Below are 19,809 nucleotides of genomic sequence, written 5' to 3'. Positions count from 1 at the left end.
TCCCAACCCTGCTGGGAAGGGATCAGCCTGGGAGCTGCTGCCCAGTAAGGGTCAGACTGGGGGCTGCTGGTGCAGGGAGCAGGATCGTGCTGGGGTGGCTTGGAGGGAACCCCCAGCCAAACACCAAAACTTGGAAACGCAAAACCAATGTGGGATGTGATCTGCTGTCCCCAAATGAGGCAGATTTAAGGTGTCTCAGAGCCAGGGGGGTGAAGAACAAACAAAGCAGCATTGCAGAGTCCAGGAAAAGTCCTCATGGGAGTGACGTGCCCAGTTTGGGGGGCTTGGGGGGATTGAAGCCACTGGTGCCCACGGGGACACCCACCCTGGCCCTGACCCCCAGCCCAGCCCCCTCCAGGCAGTGGGACAGGTTTCCCCCAGCCCCTCTTCCTGGCAGGCAGCTCCCCTGAGGGGCAGGAGGAGAGGGGATCAGAGCTCCCCAGGGAGGGATTTGCCTGGCTCCGTCCCGAGGATGCTGCAGAAGAAAAGGAAAGCTTTCCTGCTTGCCTGCCTCTCGCTGCCACCGCTCAGCAGGGGCAGACCACAGTCTGGCACGGCGCTTGCAGCTCTTAGAAATCAGGGCTGTTAACAAATGTGTGAGGCCGTAATCCTTTTGGAGCAGTGATGATAACAAGCCCTGATGCTTTTTTTCTTTTTTCTCTCTTCTTTTTTTTTTTTTTTTTTTTTTTTTGGGCTTTTCTTCTTTTTTTGCCTTTTTTAAAATTTTTTTTTCCCCTAAACAGCTGCGCCGGTGAAGTCGCACTGTGGGAAATGAGATGGTGAATGTTTTCAAGTGCAGTATTTACATCCCCTGCCAAACCCTTCACATCTGCCCGGCTCTGCCGTCAAGGCTCCATCCATCTGGCCGGGAACAGCAGGTCCTCCAGCCTGCCTGCATCCCACAAGGGCATTTCCTTCCTGTGCCCGCAGTGCCAGCTGCCAGGGATGCTGCTCAGCGGGAAGGGCTCGAGCGAGAGCTCTGAAAGGACTGGTTTGATTTTTCTCCGAGTGCACGTGAAATGAATTCCCAAGCTCCCGCAAGTGACTGCTGCCTGCCTGAGCTCGGTGTGCTGAGGGGTGATGGAGCCCTGCCGGGTTTGTACCTCTGTACCAGCCCTGCCGCTGCTCCCGGGAGCCCCGGGCAGTTTGGGGCTGCTGGGCGGGGGCAGCGGGTGCTGCTCCCCTCCCTTTAAACCCTGCAGACTCCTGATCTCAGCACCCATGGGGTGAGGAGTGTCCGTGGGATCCATCCCCACGCTGCCTCCCGGGCTCGGACATCCTGGCTGCACTTCCATCTCCGCGGCGGGGCTGTGACAGGGCCACCCCCTCTCCAGGGCTGCCCCTGTGCCCAAGAACTGCCCCCACGCCCTGTGCCAAATGCCAGCTCTGTTTCAGCTCAGTCGCGGAGGTTTGCCGGAGCTGCCGGCGGCAGAGAAGTGGAGCCGTGCCGGGGGAGATCCCGCAGCTCCCGGTCCTTGCCCCACTCCCCGCCGATGCCACATCGCCTCCTGCCCCCGCTGTGCCCTCCCCTGACCCTGCTGTCGTGTGTTCCCCCCGCAGAGTGCGATTGTCACCCCGTGGGTGCCGCCGGCCAGACCTGCAACCAAACCACGGGCCAGTGTCCCTGCAAGGACGGCGTCACCGGCATCACCTGCAACCGCTGCGCCAAGGGCTACCAGCAGAGCCGCTCGCCCATCGCCCCCTGCATAAGTAGGTGGATCTTCTTTCCGTGGCTGTAGAGTAGAGATTTTAACCCTTGAAAACCTGCCGGAGCCGCTGCCCAGGCTGGGGGGCTGCTGAACCCCACCGGCGCTCGGGGTCAGAGCTGCCTGGGGACCCCTGCCCTCCACACTGCCCAAACATGGTCCCAAATCCAGCAGCGGCTTCCAGCAGCTCACCTGCCTTCTTGGGCGGGTTCTGTGAGTGCATCTACAGCCCAGTTCACCGGGAATTTTGTTTTGCTCCATGGAACAGAGGTGCCCCAAGAGCGCGTTTATTTAGGGGTGCCAAGTCAGGTCTGGGTGTTAAGGCAGATCATTCCAACAGGCTTTTCTCTCCAAAATCAGGCTGTGCTGCACTGGCACAGAGCTCAGCTCAGAGGAGCTGCTCATTTGATGGAGCTGCCATCACCCCTGGATTGCTGAAGGGGCTCTTGCACCCACACAACCCTCCCAGAGACAGGGATGGTTTTACCACCGGCTTCCTTGGGTTTGCTTTTCCATTTGCCTTCCCAAGGCTCCTCTCACCCTCTGCTCTTGAAACAACAGCAGAAGCACCAGTACAGCTCCCACTGCAGCACCTGCTCTGCAAACACCAGGAGCACCCCCAGCCCCTGCTGAGCTCTCACTGCCTGGGAAGTTGGGTTTTAGCCCTGTGCCCCTCTCTGCTGGCTCCTTCCCAAGGATGCTGCAGAAGAAAAGGAAAGCTTTCCTGCTGCCTGCTGGATTTGCTGCTGTTGGATGTTTCAGTGGCTCATGCACCTTGTGGGACATCTCCACCTGCCCTAACAAAACAAAGCATCAACATTAGTGGGGATGGGATGGGATGGGATGGGATGGGATGGGATGGGATGGGATGGGATGGGATGGGATGGGATGGAGGAACTGCTCCCCTAGAGGGTGATCCCCTGCTGCTAAAAGGAGAAAAAGGCCCAAGAAAAGTGAAGGTTGGAAGAATAAGGCTTTTGTTGGGGACCCACATTCTGTTCCCACACCATTCTCCCTCTCAGCATGGCCATTGCCAAATTCTGGGGCAGAGACCCTTTCTCCACCTTCTCCTGCTGAAAGAAACACATTCCAGGGTGGTTTGGGGTCACTTGAGATTCATTCTTCCCCGTGTCGCAATGGGACAGCAAGAGCCCAAAGAAGATGCTTGTTGTCCCCAAGATGTCCAGCCGTGGCTCCAGTCTGCTCTGCAGCAAGTGTGCACAAAGGTTTATCATTATTCATTCCCCAGGGCCCGGGGAAATCAGAAAGCAAAGCGTTCCTTGCATCAGCTCCCTCGGGATTGCTGGCACTAAATAAAGACAGACCCAGGATTTCAACATGGCCCATCCAGGCTTTGGGGCTGGGCACAGCCGCTCTCTGATTTACCACGGCTTGTAATTCCCTGTTCCCAGAGACTTGTAGGCATGGAAAGAACACCTTGGGGGAAGGAGCAAGACCCCCGTGGGGTCTGTGTCAGGCCAGGCACGAGCACCCCCAGCCCTGGCTTTGGGATGGCTGGGCTGGCTCTCGGTGCTGCCTGGCCATGCACCGTGTCTTGTGCTGGGTTTACCTGCATGAAGGTGAGTGACCCAAAAATCACCCGATGCTGACTGGGCTGCACCCTTAGGAGTGCAAACCCTGCCTCTGTGGCCATGCATTTTCCCAAGAACACAAGCAGAAAGAGGCAGATGCCCACTCCCAGCTCATGCCTAAATTCCACTTCCAAACTGGACTGTGGGGTGTTCCCCCACCAGGATTCCCAGGAGTGCACAGAAATGGCAGCACCATGCCCTAAATGCAGGAAGGACGTCCATGGTGAGAGCTGGGGAAGGAGAGCATCCTGCAAGGCTGGGACTGTACAACTGCCCCCGTCCGCAGTCCATCCTTTCAATAAACACACCCAGGCTTGGGAATGAACATCCAGAGCATGATGTGGTTTCAGCTCTGCAAAGCTGGCCCCAAATCAGAGCCAGGAACCAGGGAATTGGCACCAGATGTGTTTGTGTTTCCTTTAAATGTGGGAGGCAGCCCTGGCACCCCAGCAGAGCTGCAGTGTGGTACCTGCACCCTGCCTCACACCAGGGGAGTGCCAGCACTGCCTCACACGTGGGGGGAGACAGCAGCTGGAGGGGACACCCCAGGGACAGGGAGGGACAGCAGCCCGCAGGGGCTGGGCACAGTGCAGCGTGCAGCCACGAGCCAAAGATTTTTGTTAAAAACCCCCTTTGCAATACCCTCGGGGGATGCCTGGTTGCCCAGTTCCCGGTGCACTGGTTTCGGGGCTGTTGCTGGGGGACATGGTGGGGAAGGGAACCTGCAGGGACCAGGCTCTTTGGGGTTTGGAATAACTCCTCCTGCTTTTCTCTCCTCTCTGTTCCCGTACGCCCCTGGCTGCCCTGCAGAGATCCCGGCTGCTCCGCCCACCACGGCCGCCAGCAGCGCCGAGGAGCCCGCAGGTACGTTCTGCTCTTTTGGAGCATCTCGGTGCTAAACGTCTCTTCAGCAATCATTTCCCTCGAGACAAATTGCATTAAATGCATAAATCCTGTCGTTTGTACCGGGACAAGCGGTTTCCTTTTATGGCCAAATGTGTTGGAAACACGTGTGCAGCATCCTGAGAGTTTGGTGTTCCTCGGAGCACCTGGGAGAGCAGGGAAGGTGCAGGAGGTTTTCCTGCTGGATCTGGGAGCACAGGGGGGTTACCCAGTGTTGTATCCAAGTGGAACCACACCTGCACCCCATGTCACCGAGGGACTTCTCTGTTCCCAGTTCCCTCGTGTCGGATGGCTCTGACCAGGAGATGACAGCAGGAGCCAAAGGGTCCCAGGAAAGGCTGACTGTCCTGTCCTGCTGCCTGGAGGTTCCTGGGGTGTTTGAGCCCCATCTGTGAAGGATACAAGGTGTAAAAGCTGTTTACTTTTTTCTCAGCAGTGCAGGAGGGTTCATAAATTAAGGAGTTTGTACTAAAAGTGACGGATGTCACCTTGAACCCTGAGCCATGTCCTGTGATTGTGGCCACGTGGGACAGAAAGCAGCCAAGAGCTGAGGGAGCATCACCCCAACCTGAGCCACTGCAGAGGAGCAGGGGCCAAAGCTGGCCTTGGAAGGACAACGTCAGCTCTGGCGTGGGGGGTCCTGCCTGGCTCTGCTGAACTCTCAGGGGTCCCAATCAGTTTGGGAAAACAGTCCAAAAATGGATTGTTTAGATGAAATGCATCCATGCTCTCCCATGCTGGGAGATTGGAGGATGAGGAGGGGCTGCTGCTCCTTTTTGCTGCCAGGCACGAGGAGCTTTTCTGGTCCTTTTTTGGTCCCTCTCAGACAGAAGAGACCACAGTGAAAGGGCAAACAAAAATAGCAGTGGGGGGTGAAGGTTTACAAACCTGCCAGTCAGTCCTTGTCTTATCTGAATCAAATCCAGATTTTCTCGGGAATGATTATTGGAGGTGGATGATTTCAGCCAGTGGGCTTAAATAAAACCAGGTGATTGGATTGATGCAGCTCCCCATGGTTTTCCCCTGGAAATCAACCTCTGCAGTTTCAAAACCAGATCTGGCCCTTCCAAACGTCATTTTGGGCCCTTTTGTTCCTGGCTGGTGAGGAAGAGGCTGGATGTAAATGCAGGAAAGGGAAAAGCCAGCTCTGAGGGACCCCAGGGTGCACAGACCCAGAGCAGCCTTGGCTGCTGGTTGCAGCTTTCCCAGGGGGCAGAAGACCCAGTGCAGAGACGGCCGTACATGGAATCCAAATTTTAGCCCGAATCCCGCCCCAAGAACCAGGAATGAGGAACACTGACCCTGACGAGCTGGAACTGCTATTTCAGCATCATTTGCAGGTAGCTAGAGTATTCCTGCCCTATAAAAGGGTTGGTTTTCCTTTGTGTGAATGTCAACAGCTTCGATTTTTGCCTGCCCATGCCTGTATTGAGGTCAGGCAGAGCCACCCTCTGCTCCCAGGTAAATTCTGTCTCTCCTGGGACAATCCCGGGGTGAGCAGCAGGAACGGGCTCCTCTGCCCTCAGCAGAAGGGCAAAATGCAGATTGCAGGGGGCGGCTCCCAGGCCATTCCCATGGATAGACAAGGAGGGAATAGAGGTCCCTCGGGTGTGCTGCCCCCAGCACCTGCACCAGCCCAGGGAAACCTCGCCGGGCACAGGGGGAACATGGAAATCCCCTCTCCCACTGCAGGTCCAGGGCTTGGACAGCTGAGAGACACCTCATTCCCAGCCTCCCAGCCCTCCTGTACCTGGGCATCCCCATGGCAACGGGGCCTTTTTGGCTGAGCAGCTCCACTGTCCCCAGCTCCAGCCACACAAACACTGTGACCATCACTGCAGCAACAGCTCCAAGGGAAAAGTGACAGTAGGAAAGGATTAAATATCCCACAGCTCCTTCTCATGAGCTGCAGCAGCTGGAAACAAGGAGTCACCCCTGTGAGCCGCAGCTGCCTCCACAACATGTGGGTGCCAGGCTTGCTTGGAAATGACAGCGTGGGGACAGGGGCACAGGAGGCAGCCCGAGCTTTCCTTCGGATCTGAAGCAGGGACCGGTCCGAGCCATCTCCCAGCACTGATATTCCCTGAACACGAGTGTGTGCATGGGATCAGCAGTGCTGGAGCTGGGAACAGGGCTCAGCCTCCTCCCCGAAGGGCTCCTGCCTGGGGGAGCTGCCAGGCTGGGGCACAGCCGGCTCTTCTTGGTGAGGATGCTCCCAAATCCAGGGATGGGGAGACTTTGCACTGGTAGGGAGAAAAGACAGAGCTCCTGGCTCTGAGGAAGTGTCAGCCCTGTGGAGAGCCAGGAGCATCCCAGAGCCTGGGAACAAAGCACTGCCCAGCTCCCTGCAGTGCAGCTGGGAGGGGAAATTGTCATTTCATTCACCGTGGGGTACGTCTGGGCTCGGCCTGGGGGTCTCCAGCTTTGTACCCATCCAAAGGAGGAATTCATTCAGCCCTGCCTGGGCATTCTCTGGCTTGTCTCAGCTGTAAGTGAGGTGATGGATTGACTGCATGATTGATTGACTGATTGATCAGCAGCATCCAGCTCCCTCTGAAAGGTTTCTCATGGTGATCTCCAGTGAATGGCTGGGAGCACAATAGGGGAAAGGGGCTTCCAGTGAGGGAGCTCCTGGTCCCTTCAAAATATCTCAGAAAGTCTGGGGAAAAAACCTAAAACAACCCCCCCAAAACTGCTGAGATGCAGATAAGCTTCATGCACAACTGCACCGTGCTCTTATCATCCCAGTGCAGGGCTTCCTGCAGCCCCACATCCATTCATTCCTTCATCCCTGCCTGCCTCTGCCCCCAAATCCCTGCATTCCTCCAACCCCACATCCCTGCACCTGATTCCCTCCATTCTTCCATCCCCTTATTCTTTCATCCCCGTATCTCTCCATTCCTGCAGCCCTTCATCCCCACATCCCACCATAGCCAACCCTCGAGCTTCAGAGCCAGGACTGACGAGCTCCCTCTCCCCATCCTGGGACATTTCCAGAGGCTGATTCCCCTTGGTGACACCAAGCTCTTGTCCCCAGCATCAGCTCCCTATTTCTGCATTTCCCCCTGAACAGAAAACTGTGATTTTCCCGCTCGGCTGGGAGCTGCTGTCAGGCAGGAATTTATGGGGTGCTCAGCTCCCGAGGACAGATGTTTTCCTAGGAATGTGTTTCATGGTGTTGGCAGTGGCTCTTGGCAGGGCACTCCTGGATCTGCACCCCATGTCCCCAGCGTGTCCTGGGGCTCATCACTGCGATAAATCCTGTGGGAAGGGGTAGGAAACGTGCAGCCAGCCCTGGCTGCTCCCGGGAGGGGACTGAGGAGGGGGCAGAGGTGGGGTGGACGAGCCGTAAAACTCCGTGTTGGTGTGGAGTTTTCCAGTGCAGGGTTTCCAGTGCAGTGAGATGTTTTCCAGTGCAGGGTTTGTTTTCCAGTGCAGGGTTTATTTTCCAGTGCAGGGTTTCCAGTGGGTGTCCAGCACAGCTGGACTGTCCCCACTGTGTCACCAGCAGCCACAGCCGCTGCCTCCTGCTCCCTTTAGATTCGGGAAAATTGGGATGCTGCTGTGAGGCCACAGCTGCTCTGGGCACCCCTGTCCCAAAACACCAAAAATCCCTCAGGCCGTTCATCCCCATCCCCAAACTGGCCCCCGGCAGCTCCAAGGCAGGGAGCGAACTCCCCCCGAGCTGCAGCGGGGCTGGGGTGGTGTTTGGGATGGGTCCCCTCTGACCATGACCAGAGCTCCCAGGGATGCACCAAAGGCACCCAAGCCGTGCCGGACCCAGCTGCCGGGATGCTGCTGGGCCACAGCCGGGACCGGAGTGGCCGAGCACGAGGGGCCTGCCAGGGACACTCCCGTGATGAGGTGGGGACAGCCTGGGCACATCCTGGAGGTGCCGGGGTCCTGCTGCAGCACTGGGGCCGGTGGCCCCCAGGCCCCGCTGGGGCTGCGGAGGTGAGAAGGGGCTGCGAGCTCCCGGGAATCGCTCGCTGCCGCTTTCCAGCCGCTCCAGGCGAGAGGCTTTAATCTAATTACATGCTTTATTTGCGCCAATTTGTTTTTCAATCAATCTTGCTCAGCCAGAAGAAAGGAGGCTGCTGTGGGCTCATTTGCACCTTCTTGTTCCAAGGGAGAGGTTAATGGCCGTTATCCGCTGGGATCCGCGCTCCCGGCTCTCCCTCGGCCGCCTGGCCGGGAGCTCCGGGAATCTTCTCCCGCAGACGGGCAGCGAGTTCCCGGGGTGGCACGGAGCAGCCGGGCATCTTTGGGACACGCCGGCTGTGAGGATCCGCTGCAGGCAGGGCTCGGGATGCTCCCGCCCGGTGCTCCCAAGGAGCCGAGGCGTCCTGCAGGAAGATTTTGTGTGTCCGTTGCCAGTGGGGTCCCGGGGGAAGGTTTGGGTCTGCAGAGCACCAAAGCAAACAAACCAAAAAGAGTGGAAATAACTCCTCCCGCTTTTCCTGCCCCACCGAGGAGTGGCACAGCTCAGTGCCGTGGTGGCTGTGCTCGGCAGAGGGCAGGGCTGGCCTCGGTGCCCCCCGCACCCCTGTGCTGGTGCCAAGGGCTCCTCAGCCCGCTTTGGGGACCAGAAGATGCTCTGGGGCCCAGTAGGTGCCTCTGCCTTGACAGACTGGTCACAGACCCACCTCAGCTCATGGGACAAATCCCTGCCAGCTCCTGGGGACTGCTGCTCCCAGCTGTGGTGACAGACCACAGTCACTTGGTTAAATACAACCCGGTGCCAGAGGCTTGCTGTGCACCAGGGCTTGGCACAGACTCTCAGGGGGCAGATCCAGGCCCCTGGAATCTCTGTCCACAGGCTGAGACTGCTTCAGACCTGGGGACCATCCTGGAGGTAACACAACAAGCATGGCTGGACCAGCCCAGCCCCAGCTCATCCCAAGGCCTGGAAGGGATATGCCTCCCTATTCCAGCTCCTGGCCATGCTGGAGGGACGGCCAAGGCCATCCTGCTGGGGACACCGTCTGTCCTGCAGCTGGCCAGGGATGCAGGGCACTAATTTGCACATGATAATTGCAAAGGGCATCGTTCAGGACAGCTGGGTCACAGCCAGGTGAGGGGAGAAGAGCCAATTAGTGATAACAGACCCAATCAGTGATAACAGACCCTGTTTTGTGATAACAGACCCCTGCTCCATTCAGTGGCTGGACAAGGGTGCAGCAAAGCACAGCAGAAGAGATCCCACCGCTCAAGTGAATAACCTGGGAAGGATTCTCTGCCTTAGCTTTGCTGTTTTATTAAAGCTTCTTTACGTTAAAGCAGCCAGCTCCGAGACAAAGAGTCCCAGTGGAGTCCAGCCCAAATTAAATTACAGCAGTGAACCCTCACAGTCAGCGCCTGCTCTGTGAGCCAGACACTGCTGTCCTTGCTCTTGTCCCACGGGGATGATCCCATCCATGCTCCCTGGGAAAGGACAGGGCTACTCCAGAGCATCCCCTCCCTCAGGACGTGTGGTCAGCACAGGCCCAGAGCCAGAAGCTCGGAGCAAGCAGAGCTGGAGCTCTCCAAATGACTCCACCAGTCCTTCCCTGGGACTGATGGAGGAGATGGTAAAATAATTCTTTGGGATGGAAGCAAGGGGCAGCTTCAGTGCTGTGGGAAGTGAACCAGGAGTTCATGGTCATCAGGGAAATCTCCAGAGGTCTGAAAGCCAAAGGCATCCCTGCCATAAGTGCTCCAGGCCAACCCTGGCACGGGGTGATCCTGTCCAGTCCCAGGGCTGGGCAGTGCTGGATTTCATTTGTCCCGTGTCACCTGGGAACGTGGCTCCCACCTGCCTTTGGGATGCTCTGGGACAGCTCACAGAGATGTTTTCAGAAATGTTTGGATCCATGTGCTTTTCCTCCAGGCCCCAGCCACAAGCTGAGGATGTGGGGTTGCTGCCTGGGAAAGGGGCTGGAAATTTCTTTCTGAGCAGCCTGGAGGAGCTCTCGGTGCCGTGGGCAGCAGGAAGATCTGCAGAGCCGTGGAGCAGGACACGATGTCCTGCGCATCTCACAGGACTGCAGTAGCTCTTAGGAGCACCTGGAAGAGTTTTGTGGTTGTTGGATGGGCTCAGGGAGGCAGCCCAGGGCTGTGGTTGATGGCAGGGGGGTCTGGGCACAGACACAGCCGAGAGCTGGGATTCCCCAACTCCTGGTGAAGGGAGGGATCACTCAGACCCAGCTTCAATAAATACACAAAAATGCACCTTCCTCCCCCTGGGCACTCGTGGGGGACACTGAAATACAAACCCCATCCCTTGGGTGGGGACAGACCCTCCCACTGCAGGGGCTGTTGGAAAGCCAGGAGTTGCAGCAATGTGCAGGTTTAGGGATGCCTGTGGAGAAGTTTAGCTGAGATTTATCCAGAGCCAGTGGGGACCTGGAAGCTGCCGTGTCCCCCACGGTCACTGCTGCTTGCTCCCATCAGGAGGGGCAGCTCATGCATGGAGGATTTGTGACCAGTAACACTGGGGAGGGAGAGAAAGGGGCAGGAATCTGAAAGCTGTTCACCACCAGCCTCCCCTTGCATTAGAGCAAATCAAACCAGCCCCACTGATCTGCACTGACCCACTCTGGGCGTGTCTGGGACTCCAGGTAGACCCCAGTCCCGTTTTCTCTGTCCTGCTCTCTCTGGTGAAGGAATCACAGATTTAGGCTTTGATATTTGGAGCTGCACCTTCATTCAGTGGCTCAGGCTGGTTGCACATCCCCCCCCAGTGACAACAGGAGATGGGGGCACCCAGACCCCCACCTGCAGAGAGCACAGCCCTTGGGAGGGAAGGCAGGAAAATGCCCTCCACCCCCAAGTGCTGAGGTCAGACTGTCAGAGCTGGGGCTCCCCTCCTAAGCCGCAACACCTCCGCCTTGGATCGCAGCCCACAAAGGCATTTAGGGCCCTACCTGGGGGAAATCAATAGGAATTTAGCTGCATAAATTGGGATTAGAAATCTGAATCCCCTTGGGGATCTAAGCCTTATATCTGCATTTCCAGTTAGGTACCCAGGCCAAGAAATGTGGCTTTAATCGCTCTATCATGTCAGAATCAAGGGGCCTTTAATTTCCGTTCCCGACATGTGGCTTTCGCAGCGGCCCAAAGCTGATTTTGGAACTGCAAGCACAGCAAGAGGCGCCTGGTGCAGGGTCTTCCCTGCAACAACACTCAGCACCCCCAGCCCTGCTGCCAGCACCTCCTTCCTGCCCAGCCCTGGGAGCATCAGCACTCCGGGAAGAGCGGGATCATTAACAAATCATGGGATGGCACTCAGCACCCCGCAGCTCTCAGCCTCATCACAGCAACCCCAGACAACCCCCAAACCGAAGATGTTTAAACAGAAAAAACTCAACATTCTGAAAAAAAAAAAAAAGAAGAAGAAATTAAGCAAAACAAAGAAGGTGTTTAGCTGTGAAAAGTCTCTGCCCAGCCAGAGAATTACTTCTATCAAGGGGACGGGCCGAGCTGCAAAGCTGCTGAAGGCTGTGCTGACACGTTTTACTGAGCTGCGAGCGACACGAACCAGCCGCCCGCCACCTGCTCCCTCTGTGAACAAGCAGCTCCAGCGGCCTCTTCCCGATCCGCTCTGTTTATCCGGGAGACGCGGGCAGGTTGTGCTTTCCCCAGCCCGGGGGCTGCCGGCCCCAGGCAGGAGCAGGGAGGAGCAGGATGTCCCCGCTCGGGATGCAGAACTGACAGGAAAAAAGCACCGAGGGCTGGGTGGCTTTGGGCTTGTGGCTCTGAAACAGGGATTTGCACTGGAATATTTGTGCAGCTGAGCAAAGGCAGGGAGGACAGAGCCGGGGGCTTGGATGTTACCCCGGGATTGTCCTGCACCGTGGGGCTGCAGCCAGGGGGGTTTGGGTGCTTCAGGAGGGTGGCTGGGTTGGACATGGGCTGAGAGGGGCTCAGGGAGGTCCCAGGTCTGTTGAGGGCAGCTGAGCCCTGCCAGGGCCAGGAGGGCAGGGCTGGACAGCAGCAGGGTGAGACCAAGGCTTGCTCTGCACGCCGTGGGCAGGGGACACTGGGGCAGCACAGTGGGACAGGGAGCTGGGGCTGAACCCGTCCTGGTGCCCCCTCATCGCTCCTGCAGGAGCTGCTGGACACTGACCCCCCACGCTGCAGGTACCAGGCTGCTCCCCGCGCCAAAGGGTGTCCTTCAGGCAGCTCTGTTCCTTCTCAGCCTGGTTTTTGGCTGGGCTCTGGCATCACCTTCCATGGGCAGGTCATCCCAGGGTGATCCTCTGCAGCCTCATGGAGAGGGGTGAGAGGGACCTGCAGGACAAGGAGCCTCTGGCACAGCCAGGCAGCACAAGTCTTGGGACTCCAGAGGTTTGTCACATAAACATTTGGGGACAAATCCTGCAAGAGTCTCACATCATTTGTGCCTCCTGTGCATGCCCGCGAGTCACTGAGCTCCACACCCATCCTCTCCTCCCCTTTCCGCTGGCTGATCCTTCCTCCCATCCCTTCCCCAGCTCCACCATTGCTTTCCAGCTGGGAGCAGCAGCTCAGCAACGCTTCCCCAGAGCCCAGACTGCTGAAGGGTCCCTTGGTGAGGACAGCAGGGTCTGTCCCTGGCAGCACTGACACAACATCCCACAGCATCTCCTCTGTGCACTGTCCCTAAGGCAGAGGGACCCCACAGCACCACCCCACACACAGAGCTCAATGCTTGGCTCAGGGGAACCCTATTTGCCCTCCCAAAGAGGCCCCAGAGGATCTCCAAGTCACCCAGGAGGCAGAAGAGCTCTCCACGAGGGAGACAAAGGAAATGAACTGGAGAAAATCCCCCACCCACAGAAACCAGTGCTGGTGATTCCCAGTGATTTACACGAGCTGGCTCTGGCCAGGCCAGCTCAATTCAAACCAGCTGAGGCTCTGGCACAGCCCGTGGGGCTGGGGAACGAGGAAGAGAAGGACAGGGCAGGACAGGGCTGTGTTCAGGAAAAGCAGGGTCAGCCCTGGCTGGAGCTGGGTGTCTTGATCCCCTGGTTGTCACCCTGGCCGAAGCAGAGGCCGTGGGTGCTGTGGGCATGGAGTGCTGTCCTGTAGGGTGTGGGGGGCAGCTGAGTGCTGTCCTCTCACCCCACAGCCTCCCTGGCTGGCAGAGAGCCCCGGGATGGATTCCTGTCATCTCAGGCAGAGTGGAATTGTCATGGTGCAGGGATGGGGAGCTTGGCTGTGCTCAGGGATGTTTCTGTGGGGAGAGGTTGCTGAGGTGACTTGGGGTTGCTCTTGTGAGGGTTCTGGACTGCACTCCAGAGCAATGGTGTCTCTGATTGCTGTTTCTTGGCCTGGATCCCAGAGCAGTGGGGCTGCGGGAGGATCTGCTCCAGGTGGGCTCTGCCAGCCTGGCTGCTGGAGATCCTTTGTGGGACTGAGCCATGAATGCACAGGTGGGAGCTGCTGCCCACCCCAGTGCTCGGGGCCAGCTGCTGGCCAGTGTGTCCTGGATTTGGCCAGGGCAGGAGGGATATGCAGCCAGAGCTTCCAAGCTTGTCCCCGCTCCACTGTTCACTGCCCACCTGTCCTTGTGTCACCTCTTGTGCTGCCCAGGACAGCAGCAGTGGATACCCACAGAGCTCCAGGATTTCTGTGCCAGGGACAACCATCACCAGGTTTATCACAACCACACTGGTGTCCTGAGGACATCAGCAGCCTGGACTGAGCAGAGCAGTGCCAGCAGCCTGGCAGAGCAGCCGATGGCCTGTCTGTCCCTTGGCATTCCCTGCTTCCCCCAAAAAGCTCAGGAGAAGCTTCCCTGGGCTCTTAGGTCACTCCACAGACATTCAGTTCCCTTAGAGACTTTTCCTTCAATGTTTATGGCCAGGAACATCTTACAGTGCACTGGATCAGGAATGTTTCTGCTCCCTGAGCTCAGTGACACCAGGCAGCCACGTCCCACTGCGTGGTGGCATCCTGCCACGTGGGCATGGCTGGGGCTTTGCCAGCGAATCTCCATCCACTGAGCTACAGTTTTTATGGAATATCCACTCCTTTCCCAGTGCATTTCAAGTTTTACTTGATGTTCAGAATGTTAGATGAGAAAAACAAATGGGAGGCATCCGTGGCTGGAAGCCCCGAGTCTTCAGGGTTTGGAGGGGCCTTGGCTGGGCCGTAGCTGGGCAGAGATCTCAGCTGGGGCTCTTGCAGGAGGAAATCACAGCGTTTGGGTTTGGCCCTGGCTGGGTCATGCTGGAAGAGCATGAAGCCTTGTATTCCTGAGGGTCTTTCCTGAGGAGTGGGAGCAGCAGGGAGCCATGGGGCAGGAGGATGGGGCTCAGATGGGGACTCTGCATGGCCACGTTGAGAGGGGCTGGGGCACACGTGGCTAACAGGGGTTGCTGCTGAGGGGGTTCCTCATGGTCTTGGCACCCGGTGTGTGCTGGCCATGGGATGCCAGCAGCATTCCCAGCTTCCCAGCAACCCCCCTGGGGCTCCTCTGGGGCACTTCAGCAGGTCCCTCACCTGTGCTCCAGCAGCGGCTGGGGAAGGATGGTGCTGGGAGGGATGGAGGCCTCCAAGGCCTCCTGCTGCAGACAGATGTGTCCTTTTCCCCTGAGTTAGGGCATTCTGTGCTGCTGGGGGCCTCTCTCTGGCACCCGCGGGTGCTGAGGAGCCGTGGATGTTCATGGACAGCACATCCACGAGCCCAGCCCGATCCTGGCAGCTGGCATGGGGATGGCACTTCTCCAGCCACACTGGCCTGGCCGCGGTGCCACGGGGACGTTCCTGAAGTGGCCGGAGGGCACTGCCCACCCACTGGAGGGGCAGCAGCTCCCGGGGCAGGGCTCAGCGTCCCCGCGGGCTGCAGGCCACGGCAGTGCCAGGGGGCCGTGCCAGGCTCCTGCCGGGCCCTGCTCCACCCGGGCCGGGCCAGCGTGTCCCAGCAGTGCGGGCCCATTAGAAACGAGATGTTCCTACTGGGGTATTTTATTTGCACACTTCAGTAGAGTGGACACCAAAAGGCTTTGCTAATGCTTCATGGGCTGCTAATTTCCTCTCTGACCCGCATTGTGGGGGGCTGACCCCAGCCCGAATCTGCCGGCAATGAATGCCAAAGGCTGACACCGGCCCGGGTTAGGGGTGACAATGGGGCCTCTGTGGGCTCCGGGCGGGCTCCAGTTGGGAGCTGGAGAACAGGGGGAATTTGTGTGGCTCTCAAAAGCTCTGGGTGGCACAATAAGGGAGGCCCCCGGGGTCTCCCAGGAAGACAGAGCGGCCCGGGGAAGCCGGGCCGGGGGAGGCGGGCGGGAGGGAGGATGGGCTCCTTTGTGAGCAGCTTTCTTTAGAAAGGAAGGGCTTTCTCAATGCCCCCTCCGACGACCCAATCGGGCTCTGGCAGATGGATATCACAGGCACGCTGCTTATTCATGGCAGGCTGCAGCTTTGAGCCGTCCCCCCTTCCCCCAGCCCTTTCTTCATTTTAAGGCTAATTTGTTTTGTTAATGTTTTCTTGCCCTCCCCCTCTCTGCGTGCAGATTGTGACTCATACTGCAAAGCCTCCAAGGGGAAGCTGAAGATCAACATGAAGAAGTACTGTAAGAAAGACTACGGTGAGTGTCCCCCGTCCGAGGGAGGAGCGGTGCCAAAGGGATGCGGGGCAGGAGCATCCATCCCCTCGGGGTGTCCCAAAGCCCACCCAGCCCAGCCTGGGTCCCAGCCACAGCCAGTGGGTCCCAGCCTGGGTCCCAGCCACAGCAGTGCTGGGATGTGAGCAATTTTGGGAATGGTTTCTGCCAGGTTTGGAGAGGCAGCCCGGGGCGGCGATGCTTGGTGGAGCAGTGTGTCACTCGGGGAATTGGGATGAGCACGCTGTGGACCCTGATTTGGGGGTTTTCTCAGCATCTGCAGGAGACTCATCTTTTCCAAGTGTTTCCCAGTGTCTTCTGGGTTAGGATGACACCACGTCCCCTCTCCTCTCACCGTGCTGTTCTGTGCCACAGCTTTTAAAGGTTGCCCTTTGCTGTGGGGATGAGCAGCAAGCAGTTCCCTGTCACCTGGATCCAATCCCCTGACATTCCCAGGCGACTTCAGAGGCTGGTGCAGCCCTGGGACAAGCCAGGAGACTCTGGAATCCTTACTGGTACTCAAGGCCCTGGGAATCCTTCTACAGCTCTGCCTCAGAGCAGCGGCTCGGAGCAGGCACATCCCGAACTCCCTCAGCTCCTTTCTGCTCCTGGGGTTGTTTCTAACGTGGGTCCATGAGGGACAAAGGCAGGGTGACCCCAGGGGGAGCCGGCCAAGGGATGCTCCACATTGGTTTTGTGCTCTGGCACCTCCCTGGGAGCCCAGGGGAAGGAGGAAGGCTTGGAGGCAAAGGTTTTATTTGCATTCCCATTTATTATCCATGGGGCAAAATGGATAGTGAGTATCCTTGGCAAGGGTGAGCTGGGGCGTGATCGTGGTCCCTGTCCAGCAAGGCCATGCCTGTAGCAGCTGCTGGAGGTTCATCAGGTGCTGGGAAGGCCCAAGGAATAAACTTGGATAAATAACTTGGATAAAAGAGTTTAATGGCACATGAGAAGCTGCTGGGGGTTGTTCAGGTTGTAGATGGGGTTATTCAGGACAGGAGTGAGGCTGAGCCCAGGTGATAAAGCCGTGGGGTTTTCCTGTGGCCGGATTCTCTGCTGGCTGATACGATGCACTTTTCCCGCACGTGGATGTGCATCCCTTCATTTCCCACCTGGCTTCTCCAGAATCTCCCGAGGGCTGAGCTCTCCAAAGGGCAGTGTGGGTGGCTCAAGGAGGTGTCTCAGGCACGAGATACCCCCGGAGCAATGAATAGGGAAGAGATGCCGCTGGAGCAGTGAGTAGGGGAGCTGAAGGAGCTTTTTCCCTTCTCTTTTCTCACTCAGCATCACCCCTGCGGCTTCACGAGCGAGCCAGAGCCGCTTGCTGGGGCTGGCTCAGGTGAGGGGTTCAGACTGTCCCAGTGCTGGAACTGGGGCGCTCCCACCCGACCCTCCTGGCCATGAAGGGTCCCCCACAGCCCCAACCAGCCCCACAGCCACGGCAAATTTGCTTTTTGGAGGACAAACCATGGTGGTGAGGCAGCAGGGTGAGCGGTGCCGGGGCAGCCCAGGCTTTCACCAGGGCCAGGGAGGGAAGAAAGGGTTGAAAAGGTGCAGGGAGGGATAATAAAGACTTTGGGACTGACACCCCAGCAGGAAGCCAATTAGGAGGCTCTTTTCCTCACCGTTCTGCTGGCATCGCTGGGCTGAATGTCCTAAAAGGCCCTAATTAGCTTGAACAGAGTTCCTTCTCCCGCAGGCTCAATCGGGAGCTATCATCCGCCCCGCGCTCCTCAATGGGGCTTTTTAGCTCCCCGTTTCATTCAGCCTTTCAAAGGGGATATTTTCCCTTATTTATTTTTCGTATCTGTTTGTTTTTGTCGGGTTTGTGTTTTTTTTTTTTTCTTTTTATTTTAATTTGGGCTTTTTCCCGCGAGATGGGTTTGGGTGCAAATATTTGGAGTGAAACAGGACGCGGGGAGGGCAGGCTGGGAGATTCAGGGAGGGGGGAGGCAGGAACAGAGGCAGAAAAGCTTTTTCTGGGTTTATTTTGGCTGCGTGGGGGAGCGCAGGGTCACTCAGCTCCCAGAAAAGCAGGGAGAGAGGAGGGGTTTGCTGGGGTGGGGGCAGTGAAATCCCGGGGAAGCAGAAGGGATCTCTGCTGAACCCACGGAGGGCAGAGATTCCCAAAAGGAAAGGGGATTATTTGATGAGAGCAGATGATGCTGATCCAGGTGATGCGGGAAAATCCATTACTCCCTCAGGTGCCACGTTTTCAGCCCGATTTTGGGGCTTTTTCCATTCTCTGTGGGGTGCGACTGTGGTAAAGGAAATCTGGAGCTTTTACATCTCCCTTTTGCCCCGATTCTGAGCTCCCTGTGCTGCAGCAGGGCCCGATCCTGCCCAGATGATGCTGGGACGATTTTGTACCAGCACTGTGGTCCCAGGCATCGCCCCCATGCCGGCCCTGGTTCCCCATCCCAGCACTGGGGAGGGAATGGGGGTGAGGAACAGAATCCTCATCCGAAAGGTGAGATCATCTGCTCACTTTGCCCTTTCTTGGAAAAAAAAAGTAAAAAAATCCTTCCTTCAGTGGAGCCTTCTCTTAGTCACCCCCTTTGTCGAGAGGAGCTTGGCAGGGGCTGCTGGAAAAAAGCAAAACGTATTTTCAAAAGGCAGCTTGAAAAGAGGGAGGGAGGGGGGAGGAAAAACCTGAATCCCCCCAAAAACGCCAAGGCAGGGGGGAAGCACCAAGCCCGGTGCTCACAGCCCCTTCAGTGCCCGGGAAGGTGGAGAAATGCCATTCCCGGAGCAGGGCAATCCCGGCTGCAGCCACGTGCTGAGGGAGGGCCGGGACAGTGAGGGGTCCCCCAGCACCAGGGCACACCCAGGCCGGCCGGGATTAGGGCTCATAAATCTCCAGTATTGAACCGGTAGGAAATTGGCAACCGGAGCGAGGCAAAGCTGCCGCCAAATAAATTAAAAACTGAAAAAAAGGGGGAAAAAAATCCCATTTTAAGTCTTTGCTCCAGCGAGGAGCCAGCCCTTTACATTCCCAAACCCAGATGGTGTCGGGGTCACCTTTTGCTGCTGGTTGGAATAAAATCCACATGGACTCCACTCCACTTGTGCAGTGAGAGGGGAGCCAAGCCTTTGGAAAACCCTGCCTTGGACCGGGACATCTGTGCCTGCCCCCGCTGTCCCCAGCACCCCCTGCCACCTGGCCGTATTGAACACCCTCAAACCGCTCTGTTCCCACTGCCGCTCCTCGGGATCTTTCCCAGGGGCCAGCACAAGGATGTCCCCCAAATTTCCAGCTCCCACAGACAGGTCTGTGTATGGGATACGTGTGATGTTCCGGGATTCCACAGCAGCATGCACAGATTTGGCCCTGCAGCCCAGCCCTGAGTCAGCCTTAGCAGGGGAAGCCTTGAACTCAGGAGATTTATCAAAAACCCCAAATGTAAATTAAAAAAAGAATGAAATAATTAGGTTTTCCCCAGCCTCCCTCTTTTCATGGCAGCCTCAGGAGTTTTGGGGCCCTGACTCACGATCCCTGAATGCTGCAAGGCGCTGCTTTGCTTTCAGCCTTCAGCAGCTGCCCTCAAACCTTGTTCTGAGGCTTTGGGCTGGGTTTTGTTTTCATTAACATCAAACCATCCCTCCCTGGGCTTTCATGTCCAGCTCCCAGCCTTTGGGGCTTTCTTGTGGCTGGAGGCTCCCAGCCAGGCCTCGAGGAGCCAGGAGCATCCCTGAGCTCTGGGGATGCAGGAGGGGACCGGGGCCCCTCTGTCCCCTCCCACAGCCCAGGGACCACTCGACCACCCTCTTCTTGCAAAGAACCATAAGGTGCTGAGGCGGAGAAGGCACCAGCCAGGTGAGATTTGTGGCTCAGGTGTCGGTGTCAGGCGGGATGTGGTTCTTGGGGCAGCCGCTGCCCTCACGGGGACCCAGCTGTCCCCCACCTCCCCGGGCCCGTTTGCTGCCAGAGCAGGGTGCAGGGAAGTGAACCTGGAGGAAAATCCCTGGATCTCTGGGAGTGCCTGGAGTGCAGCAGCCCCAGATTCCCCCCAGGGCTCAGCTGCCCAAAGTTTG

The 19,809-nt window shown here is 57.7% G+C and overlaps 1 protein-coding gene across 1 annotated transcript in view; it reads left to right on the top strand.

The window, feature by feature from the left end:
* The window catches only part of NTN1 (netrin 1), an 87,909-nt gene that overhangs the window by 62,065 nt on the left and 6,035 nt on the right, over positions 1 to 19,809 (top strand). Inside the window, exons 3-5 of the mRNA XM_048323956.1 lie at positions 1,561 to 1,710; positions 4,109 to 4,162; positions 15,682 to 15,756. Of these exons, the coding sequence (XP_048179913.1) occupies positions 1,561 to 1,710; positions 4,109 to 4,162; positions 15,682 to 15,756 (279 nt within the window). The remainder of the gene's footprint in view (positions 1 to 1,560; positions 1,711 to 4,108; positions 4,163 to 15,681; positions 15,757 to 19,809) is intronic.

Source organism: Corvus hawaiiensis, chromosome 19 (genome assembly GCF_020740725.1).
Source record: "Corvus hawaiiensis isolate bCorHaw1 chromosome 19, bCorHaw1.pri.cur, whole genome shotgun sequence".
NCBI lineage: Eukaryota > Metazoa > Chordata > Aves > Passeriformes > Corvidae > Corvus > Corvus hawaiiensis.
The sequence above is the reverse complement of the archived record's forward strand: the minus strand, read 5'-3'. Positions and strand labels throughout refer to the sequence as shown.